Source organism: Microplitis mediator, chromosome 2, assembly GCF_029852145.1.
Source record: "Microplitis mediator isolate UGA2020A chromosome 2, iyMicMedi2.1, whole genome shotgun sequence".
Lineage (NCBI taxonomy): Eukaryota > Metazoa > Arthropoda > Insecta > Hymenoptera > Braconidae > Microplitis > Microplitis mediator.
In genome coordinates, this window is record NC_079970.1 from 6155897 (window position 1) to 6167617 (window position 11721).

The 11721-nt window shown below is 27.6% G+C and overlaps 1 protein-coding gene across 1 annotated transcript; it reads left to right on the forward strand.

Moving 5' to 3' along the window:
* Nucleotides 1–1314: 1314 nt before the first annotated feature.
* On the forward strand, nt 1315–7176 carry LOC130662938 (uncharacterized). The gene is made up of 6 exons (XM_057461923.1): nt 1315–1753; nt 4091–4156; nt 4255–4320; nt 4414–4576; nt 6417–6768; nt 6864–7176. Exons 1-6 carry the CDS (start codon nt 1594–1596, stop codon nt 7044–7046), a joined length of 990 nt encoding a protein of 329 aa, XP_057317906.1. The 5' UTR covers nt 1315–1593; the 3' UTR covers nt 7047–7176.
* Nucleotides 7177–11721: the final 4545 nt, after the last annotated feature.

Consider the following 11721-nt stretch of genomic DNA (forward strand, 5'->3'; position numbering starts at 1 on the left):
CCGACAAAAAATTTAAATTAAATACGATCATAAGTTTAAAAAAAAGTAGTGAATATTTATTGTTTAAATATTTAAAATAAATTTATTTTCATAAAAAAAAAATTAAAATAATATTGAGAATCATAAATATTTATATTATAACTAATTTTCAGTAATTCTTTATATATTAAAGTACCTGGAATACGATGAGGGATGAATACAAAAAAAAAGGTAATAATAACAATAATAAATAAAACAGCTCATTAATATTTAACAACACAAATCACGTACTCTCGTTGCGCGTGAAATCACAGAAAATGTAAAAAAAATAGCTCGTTAATTCCAGCACTAATTATCGTTACCATATTTTATTGCTACTTAAAAAGATATCAAAATTGTATCAATCTATTATCTGCTTCGCGGTTAAAGTGCAAGTAATATTTTTGTTATACTTGTATAAAAATGTTTGTATACAAAATTAAAATTTATTACATTATTGTGAATGAATCTTAAATAAATCTAGAAGGCCGGAGATTTAATTCCGTCATACTCGTCACGTGCAACCTTTATTCAAGTCTATTTTATGCATATGGAAATGCGGAAAAACACGAGCAGGAAATAAAAAAAATATCTCCAACACCAACGTACTGAGAAAAATAGTTTTTTTTTTTTATACAAAAACACGCTAGTCTCAATATCAAGACTTTGCTCTGTTCCTCATGAATAAATCATATATTCTTATTCTCATAAATCTTATAATTCGGCAAAAAAATCCATGAATAAATTAACAAATATTACGCATCCTTTTGTCACTCCGTACTTTGAATCGTCCAAGTATTTAATACACCAACGAATAAGTGACTAATTTCGTCAGACTAATATTGAAACAATCTCAAATTATATACCGAGTAAATTTAAAGTTCAACAAAACTTTAATACTTGAGACTTAATAATAAACTTCTCAACTTAGATGATCACAAATTAAAACTTTATAAATTTGAATTTAGTCAAAAGTTTCATTTAAAATAATTCCATTTCAACAAACATTAAATTTGTTGTTGCTTAAATTAAATAGTTTGTATATCAGTTCACTCTAATTAATTAATTTTTATACATGATTAATTTCTAATTAAAATAATTAGACTCAATGTTATTTAAAATAAATAACAAATAGATGATATAAATAATTTTTTATTACGCCGCGTTGTTCGTGAACCCTGCGGTCATAATATTCCATTTATTGCGTCACATTTATGTACAAGAGCTCTTGAATACTATTAGCTGTATTCCAACACTCGTCAACGCATTCCTCATACCAGTGGCAATATTAAAACATTGGATTGCACATTACACTCTCTATTCTACACACCGCGAGGCCTAACGCAGATGCACATTTTCATCCTGTCAGTCTCGCTTCCTGCTCGTTCGCGACCGGTTCGATTTGCAAACTCTCTTGTGTCGATCGTTAAGTTTCTTTTTTTTTTCCAGTTTGCTTTACGTTGTTTCATTTAATTGTTTGCTGATTTGTTTCTGTTGTTAATTAATAATTATAATTATAATAATCAAGTCATTTTCAAATTTTTCTACCCTGATTGTATAAACAAATCAGTCAACATGAAGTTTCCCGCCATAAGGCGGATAGTTTTCTTGGTAGTATCGGCAACGATTGGCTCGTGTCCTACTGCCAGTTCCAGTCCACGTAGTCCAGCATCATCTGGACCAAGTTTTCTGCTCGATGGGATCTCAAATGTTGCCAACAGCGCTTCAAACTTCTGTAGGTTTTATTTATTATTTATTTTATTAAAATAAATAAAAACAAGTTTTTATAATTTTAAATTTAAGTTATTTGTAACATGCGCAATACTAAGTACGCAATTTTAAATATAAACTGTTATGTCACTAAAAAATTGAAAGTTTCATTGAAATAAGTATGTAATGCATGTTATTTTATTTATATATAATAATTTTTAAATTACTCATTAAATGGAAAATCACTTATTTGATAAAATTTAAAAAATTTTTTTTCAATTACTTGCATAGATTGCATTGATCGATTTTTTATTTTACGATACTATTGTTGTCGATTAATTATGACATTATTTTAGGGTATGATTATTATTTATATTTAAACATTGTATTGTATACAATGAAAATTTGCGTGATGACGTGACTGCGGAGTGAAAAAAAAGTGATTGAATATAATCATACATCAGATAAAACTACGATTGATGATGGAACTGATACTGCACGAACAGTATTTGTCACATCCTACTCGTATCACGGTGCAATATAAATCGCCACGCATGCGGATCTTTTATTACAAAATTTTATCTTTCGTTAAATTCAAAAAGTTTGTCATAATAAATCAAATTAATGTTTTAGTTTTATTTTTACTGTGAAATATAAAATATTTGGGAAGAGATGGATTTGAATATATGATTTTTGTAATTTACTTGGTAGGTTTTAAAAATTGAAAGGTTTTTACCGAAATGGGTTGACCTTACATAAAAAAAAAAAAAAAATGTTCTCACTTGGTTAAAAATTTTTTTTTTTTAACTATGCTGTAAAAAATTCTTGGAGTAAACGTGGATTAAATTCGAAGTGATCGCGGATTAAATACGGAGTAAATGCGGATTGAAATAAAATTCAGATCACTCCGAAATCACTACGTTGAAAAAAACAAACTTTCTTTACTCCTTACGCGAAATTTTTTTTTAAATTTCCGAAACTCCGAGTGCCGGATTGAATTCGGATTAAAAAAAAATCCGTTATCGTACCGAATTCACTCCCGATTGTCTATAATCAATAACACATTTTTTAAATTATAAATAAAAAACAAAAATAAGACTTTTATAAAGACCTGATACGAATTGAAAAATGATTACAATTTAATTTTGATGTCCATTAGTTATTATGTTGATAATCACTTAATTTGTTATTTTTTTTTATTTTTGTGAGATGACCCGTCTTGATACAAAAATAAAAATATTTTCTCTAACGTGAATATTTGGATTCAATTTATTTAAAATTTTTCAAATGTAACCACCAAAAAATTAATTTAACAAAAATATAGTACGGCAACTGTGAGCACAATTAATTAAAAAAAAATACGACTTCAAATTGAAAGCGGAATGTATCCAATGCACGTGTTGATAAAATGAAAAAAAAATATTTATTTAATTTTCTCCACAATTCCTATCTCATTTATAAAAAAAAAACTAAACTTCAATACTTACAGCAACATTAATCAAATCAAAATTTCCTGTTTATGTTCATTACAAAAAAAAAAAAAAACATCGAAATTAAGTACATTATAACATAAAAAATTTTTTACAGCGTACATAAGACGGATAAAAATTTTAGACGTCTTCAAAGTTGAAAAATTTTTTTTGCATTAAGATTTTCGTATACTGAACTACTTTAGAAATATTTTTGTGATTAATTACACTGTAAAAAATTTTGGTGTAAAAATGGCCCCAGAGAACTTTACACTGCCGTGTAGCGTAAAATAATCGTGTAAAAAAATCCTCCGTGTAATTTTAACACTGGGTAATCTACTTTTTTTACACCATTCCGTGTTACTCGTTATAATTTTGATTAATGAGCAACGAACGATAATTGAAAATTTTTAACTACTTAATCAACAAGTCTATCAATTTTATTAAGATATTAAACAGTATTTTGAACATTTCATTATTTTTATGATTATTTTTTTTACCGCAAAATTATCATTAATTACACATTTACACGCTTGGAGATGTAAAACTTTTTAATTCACACCGCCTAAATTTAACACGATATCTGATGTAATTTTTACACCAAAATTTTTGCACCGAGTCCAAAAATTTTTACAGTGTATTATTAATGCAAACTATTTCAATGAATTATTAATTAATTAATTTTTTACAATAACTTTCAATGAAAAGTTATACCTTTGTTGAGCGTGTCGAGTAGTAGAGATAAAGAATAAGTTTTTAATTATTAATGTATATAAACCCCGTCGGATTATTTTTGTCCCACGCAGTTGTTTGTATTTGAAATCTCGACGCCTCGACAAAGGATTTAATAACAAATGTAATTAATATGATGTAAATAATGATTTTTTTTTTAGTGACGGGTGTCGTTCAGCGACAAAAGGAGCTACTTCATCATGTGACAGACTCAGCAACCGACTACGGTATTGTTTACCAGCAAAATAAAATGACGGTGTAATAAATAATTAATATTGAAGAAAAAGCTAAAGAATGTTTTTGCAAAGTATTTGAAATTTTTTAGTCGCCAATGCTGTGGAGAAGCCGCGGAACCTCCTGATGAACACGGCCATTATGACGACTAATTACAGTAAGTTTAAAAAAATATAAATAATTATCAAATGAAATTAATTTAAAAAAAATTTTCTGTGTCCGTGACACCCACTAATTTAAAAAAGGATAGTCGACAGTGCAGCGTCAATTGGATTGGACTTCAAACTCAGACGTCTGCTGGAAAAATTTCGTGCTCGAATGCCACATGGGTTTCCAGAACTCGATATTCCGGTACTTGAGCCCCTGCAACTGCGCGAAATTTATCTCGAAACTCATAACCCAGAAATTGGCGAGTAAGTAAACACCCGGATCACATATTAATAAATTTAAAAAAAAAATAAAAATAGTAATATTTTTTTTATCGGGGACAAACATTTACTTAATTTATTTGAATATCAACAGACGTAGTCTCAAAAATATTTTTACAGCTTTGGATAAATTAAACGTTTAAAAAAATATATGATATAGTTGACGATTAAACAGAGATGTTTTTCATATATTTTCGAAGTAGCTACATATGAAGTGGTATTTATTAATAGTTATACGATATTTGCACAGATGCAATAACAAATTATCAATTAATGAATTCATTAGCAATTGAATAGAGGAGTGGTCGTTATTTAAAGATAATTAAGTACACTGACTTACAATGAGGCACGTATATATTTTTTTTAAAAATAACCAGAAAAATAAAGTTATTATCGAGATAAACTTATTTTTTGAATTCTACGTTCATTAATTATGTATTCTGTTGTACTGATAAGACATTTTTAGCATCAAAAAGAAGAAAAAAATGATTTTGTATAAATTTTTTTCATAAATATATTTTATAAATATTCAACAAAAATATATAGGGGAGAGGGGGGGGGCAGAGTGGGCCCCTTAAGGAAAATAATTATAATATCAATAATTTTTTTTATGCGTTTACTTCTTTTTAGACCCTTAATACTTATTTTCACTTCATTATGCTGCGTCCATTAAAATTGAAAAATTGAAAATTAGGGGCAAAGTGGGCCCTCCAAAAAATTTCGGATTTGATATTTTTTATTCTTTACACGTGTGATATTTGCAAATAACTATAATACAATTGTATTTTAATAATATAAAATTCATTTTAATAGTCTGCTGCGATATAACTCTAAAACGTAATTTTGTTATCTTTAACTTTCTTAATAAATTATATTTAATCAACAGTTTTGGTAGTCTATTTTAGCCCTCATTATATAACAAATTTCGATAAGCTTATTATCCGTCCGAATTTATTGGCGTATAGAAAATTTTGAGGGGCCCACTTTGTCCCCATATTTTTTTAAGTTTTGAAAATTTTAAGGGGCCTACTTTGCCCTCTCCTTCCCTATAAAGCAAGGGGGAGGGGGTCAAAAGGGTGTTTAATTAAAATTATACGCCCTTTGATCTATAAAAATTTTTGTTTTTTATTTTTGACATTAAAATAAGCCCCCCAAACGACTACCCGAGAAAAAAGGTTTAGATCTGACCACATATAATTATATCCGATCAGATATAACAAAGCAGATATTTAAATTGTCTCTATCTGACGAGATCTAATCATATCTGGCCAGCTTTCGTCAGATATGATCTGGTATTTAGTTCAGATTTAGTTCAGATATACACGGATAGATTAGAACCCGACTGCTATAGCAATAAAAAAACATGCTAAGTCCTTTCAGTTTTAGGAAGCTCTGAAGTAAAAAAGGCGGGTTCAAATATAACTCTTTTAACCGCAATTTTAATAAGTATAATTTTTTCAGAGTGACTCACTTTACCCCACATTTACAATTTTTTTTATGACTGTCATTTTGATACCGGGAAAACCTAATTTTTTTTAAATTACGCCAAAGCTAAAAAACGATAAAAAAAATTCATTTATAAATAAATTTATAATATAAATTTTTTTTTCCAGTATAGAAAAAATATTGTTAATATTCCGCACAGCTTCCGTATAAAATCTTTTATAACTCAAAAACTTGTACACTAAATATCAGAAATGAATATTACGACACTTGCCTACAGAAAATGCAAAAAAGTAATTTTCTCAAAAATTTGGATTTTGGCAAAACCACTGAAAACGACGATATTTTTATTAACACACAATTTATATAAATATTATTTCAGCCTAAATATATTTGTTGACAATGTGACAATTTCTGGACTATCAACATTCGTTGTGGACCGAGCAAGATTGTCACTTATTGGTCCAACAATCGCTGTAAATCTCACAATACCAACAGTTATTGTCGACGGTTATTACAACATATCTGGAATACTTGGTAACACATTTGAACTTCACGGTTCCGGACCATTTGCAGCAACGGCCCGTGACTTTCGTATTTTTTTTGAAACCGTTCTGGGTTACTCACGTGGGATGTACATGAAAAGTTTTGATCTCGACTTTTCAATTCGCGATGTAAAGATACGTCTAGATAATTTTATGGGTCACACTAAATTTAGTTCAGTCATGAATGAAGTAAGAAATGATTTTATTTGTTCACATGTAGAAATAATTGTAGCAATTATTAAGGTAAAGATTATAAAAATTTTTATCTTTTGTTTTCTCTTTAGGTCTTTGAAGAACTCACCCCGCGAGGTATTGAGATCATTAAGCCTGAAATATTGCCGGATATACAGGACTTTATAGCAGCGCGAGTTAATGACACAATTTATCATCTAACGATGAGAGATGTACTGACCTTTCTCATTGGAGAAAATGAAATACGAAACAACCCTCATTTATTACTACCTTAAAATAACAGTAAAATATATTTTTAACTGTTTTATTTTATTTTACACTCGTAATACATAAATTATATTTTTATTTTTAAGCTTAATAGGTTAGTTAATAAAATTGATTTATTGTATTTTTTAAAAGGACTTTGTTAGAAAAAAGGTAATTAGTTTTTTATGTTTATTAAAATTACAAGTGAAAATGTGAAAACTAATAAAGGAAAATAATAATGGTTAAATATATTTATTTATTCAGAGTTATCACGTTTTTGTTTCTCTTTCAAGTTGATTATTCGCAAAGATATATTGCATATATCTAGAGACTAATACATTAAACTTGCGCTCTCGAATTCGTTAATAAGAAAGTGCGCGCCGAGAAAAAGAGAATGTAGAAAGTTGCATTTAATTATCTTTCTTTAAGTTATTAAGCGACGATGGCTGGGAAAAATTTTTTTATTTTATTTACCATTTTTATAATAATTGTTAAATATAAATTATTTATAAAAAAACAATAAGGTTATTTATAGGGGGGGGGGGGGATATTCAAAGTAAATAGTAAAATTTTCAATTGCAGTTAAAAAGAAAAATTTCTTTTTTGCGGACAAAATGGTTGCCCCCTAAAAAAGATAAAAAAAAAATTTCTGGATGTTAAACAAATTTTATTAAAGTAAATTTTTAAATTGCCGATAAGAAAATTGAAAATTTTCAAAAATTCGGGAAGTCATTGGTTTCGGTCCGATTTCCGGAAATTGAATTTCTATCAAATCTTGACGTTTCGAGGTTCTAAGGAGTTATTCTGTCTAATTTCAAGATGATGTCCGAGTGTATGTATGTGTGTTTGTACGTACGTACGTACGTATGTAAATATTCTATAACTTTTGAAAGGATAACCCGACTTTGATCTCCAAGGTGGCATTAGACGCGGCTTGTTAATTGCTAAGCTGTAAAAATTTGAGCTTCATCAGTACGGTGCGTTCGGAGATATTTCAAAAATAAAATTTTTTCAAAAATGTTTTTTTTGGATAACTTGTAATGTGCTCGATGGATTGATTCCAAAATCAACTGGGCTCTGAAACTTTATAAGCCGCGTCGAATGCCTCCTCAACCATCAAAATCGGTTGATTCGTTCCAAAGATATCGTCGGACAAAAAAAGTTTCACACACACACATGCACACGGACGTCCATCCGGAAATAGTCAGAATAGCTTCCTAGGAGCTCAAAACGTCGACACCTGATGAAAACTAGATTTTCGAAAATCGGACCGAAACCGATAACTTCCTTTTTTTAGAAAATTTCCAATTTTCTTAGCGGAAGTTAAAAATTTCATAGTTTTTATCATAAAACAAAAGCCATTGATATTTTTTGACTGTTACTCGATTTTTGAAAAAGTTTAATAAAAAAATTCAAAATAATGCTCAATTATATTTTTTAAAAAAGTATCTTTGAAATATTTGAGAATCATTTAAAAAAAAAAATTTTTTTTTCATAAAATTGTGCAGGTACTCCGTTTTGCCCCTTCCTCCTATCCCCCACGTAAATTGGAAAATACCGGAAATAAATTTAATTTGCTTTTTAGATTGTTTATTAATTGTATTATTTTGGGATCGATTACTTTGATTTGATAAAAAAAAACTTCGATTTAATTGGCAGCAAATAGAATTTTTTCTATTTAATTATCTATTTTTTAAATGGCTGTCGTGACAGTAATTAAAAAAGTGATAACTTTAATAATTAATAAAATTTTAAATTAAATTCATTTTCGTAGAGAAGTAAAAAATTTTATTTGGGTTGAATTTATAAAAAAACATATTTCCAGAACTATAAATAAAAAAAAAAACTATACAAAAAGATTTGATAACAAATTAATGAGATTTAAAATCATGTAAATGAATACCAAAATAAACAGTTGGTTAAAATTTTTATAAATCAAAAACAAAAAGATTTATCAATAATAAATCGAATATTTTTTTGTATTTAAATAAAAGAGAGTAAATATAATTTGACTATCTCATAAGAATAGTAAATATTAAAAATATATTGAGATAAAAAAAAATGTGGAGTTGACGAAAATACGTCGATGCCACTTAAAGTGTCATCTGTGTAATTAAAAAAATTTAATAATAAGAATAAAGTTGAAAATAATATTAAAAATATGATAAAATAAAAAATCATATCGAAAATAATGTAAGTGGGCAAATAACAGACACGATAAACAAACTTCATTGACATGAACGTGTTTTTTGTTAATAATTTTTTTTTTTTATGCACGCCGAGGATTTTTTCCTGCTACAATATACATGGGAAAAATTTAGATATTTACTACATATCTACAGTATCGAACTTTATGAGTAATTTTTACTAAAAGATTCTCCGCGTGTACACGAGAAGCGACTTATCAATAATCGTATGATAGTTGAAATTTTTTTTTATCCTTTCGTTTTTTGATCTCATCGATGTAGATTATTTTAAAACTTTTATTATCTCGATATCTTCTTACGTCAAACGGTTTTGTGTTATTTTTTATCGGGTACAAGTTCATTCGCCCGAATAGTTTTGTCAATGAATACGAATAATAAAAAAAAATAAACATAATAATTATAATAATTCACTGTAAAAAATCGGCAGTGAATTCGGAGTGATCACGGATTTTATTTGAACCCAAATTTACTCGGAGTTCCGAGGTTTAAAAAAAAACACTCCGCATATGGAGTAAATAGAGAGTTTGTCTTTTCAGCGGAGAGATTTCGGAGGGATCTGGACTTTATTCAAATCCGCATTCACTCCGATTTCGAGTTTTGATATTGAAATAAACTCCCCTCAGAGCAAATTTCACTCCGAGAGGATTAAAAAAATAAACATCGAGTCTGCATTACCTCCGGATTTATTCCGCGTTCACTCCGCAAATTTTTCTAGAGTGTACACACAAAAAAAGGAATTCTTGGGTCAAGAAGAAAATCGTTTCCAAAAATAAATTCTTAAATTAAAATATCCTCTTTTCTTGTTTGAAAAAATTTTCTCTTGGTAAAAATTTTTTTTTTTTTTAATTAGAGTATATAAAGCTCTTCAATAAAGAAATTCAATTTTGATTTAAAAATATAAATTTTTGCTTTAAATGTTTTTAGTTTCTCCGAACAAGAAAACAACTTGGTTGGCTCAAGAAAATTTAGCTCTTGGTTTTAGAAGATACCAACTCATTCTAAAAACATTGTTCTCTCGAATGTAGTCGATATCGATTCATTTCGATACATCGAGTTTTTAAACGGATGCACATTTAACTTACTCCAAGTAAAAATTAATTTATTTAAAGATTTGATAACATTTAGTTCAAAATAAATGTAGACTTTATCTGAAAACAATTAATTTTAGATTAAAAATATAAAAAACTCATTTTAAAACTAAATTATACATTAACGTAAAATAAAAAAAAATACTTTTATTTAAAATACAATAATTAAGTTCAATTTTAAATTAATGGTTTTTATTAAAAATTATATTTTCAGAGTATATACAATTAATCATCAAAATATATTTTGATTCTTTATTACAATGAAATTTTTTTTTTTTGTTACAAAAATAAATGAAAGGTTAGGTTATTTATCCTGGCTTCATTGACAGCATCAACTGCATGATATATACCACACTAGAAAGGAAACAATTTTATGTAAATTTAGGATCAGAAATGATAACAAACGTGACTATCTGATATGATTAAAAACAGCATAAATAATAATTAACTTACTTTTTTGTGATTGAAACGACACCATTTAACTTAACGTGAATCAGGAAAAAACACCAGATATAATGACTAATAACTACAATAACTCACATTTTTACCGAACACTTCAATTCAAAACAATTTATGTATATGAATTAGTTAATTGTATAATTAATAAACTAATACTATTAGAATATTGGTGTGTAATATATAATTGCACATATACGGCGCCAGCGCTGAACAGACTCGTTTCATTTTTTTGGGATCTTCGGGCGTCTACGTGTATACACAAAGTAGTGTCCGAAGTAGAGAAGCTGCATAGACCCGAGTGCTCCTGTTATCCGAATGCTGCTATGGAAAAAAACCAAGAGCTTGATTTTCTTGACTTAAATTTTTTTATTTTTGTTTCAAGCAATAGCCACTAGTTGGTTTAAGAAATCTGACTCCTTACGTAGAGAAGTTAAATTTCATAGAATAAAATATTCAATATACATGAATGAAGAAATTCAAAATATTAATTCAAAAAACAATTTACTTTCTTTAAATATTTTTTCTTTTTGAACTAAAATCATATATTTTTAATTTAAAACTTTAACCCATTTGGGTCGAAAAAATAACTTTTTGAATCAAAATAATCAAAATTAAGAGAAAATTTTCTTCAACCAAGATTTATTCCATTTTCCTAAATATTCTCTTGACTCAAGATAATTCTCTTTGAACCAAGATAACCTTTCGGTCAGTGTAGTAAAAAAAAAAAAAAAAAAAAAAAATTAATTGTGTATTTACTAGGATGCACGAACTTTAATCTAACTAATGGAAAACAAACATTTTTCTTCTTAAACATTTTTAAAAGTTTAGTAGAATGAAATTTAATTTAAAAAAAAAGATGATTTTTTTTCAATTACTTCAACAAAAGCGATATCATTAATAAGAAAATAATTAAATAATTATTTATTGATATGATGATAAAAAAAAATTCC

What these genes read in the sequence shown, in the direction of transcription:
- LOC130662938 (XM_057461923.1), top strand. Translation starts at nt 1,594, where the DNA reads ATGAAGTTTCCCGCCATAAGGCGGATAGTTTTCTTGGTAGTATCGGCA. An exon ending in CAACAGCGCTTCAAACTTCT is followed by an intron (nt 1,754 to 4,090) that starts GTAGGTTTTATT and finishes TTTTTTTTTTAG; the next exon opens with TGACGGGTGTCGTTCAGCGA. An exon ending in CATTATGACGACTAATTACA is followed by an intron (nt 4,321 to 4,413) that starts GTAAGTTTAAAA and finishes AAAAAAGGATAG; the next exon opens with TCGACAGTGCAGCGTCAATT.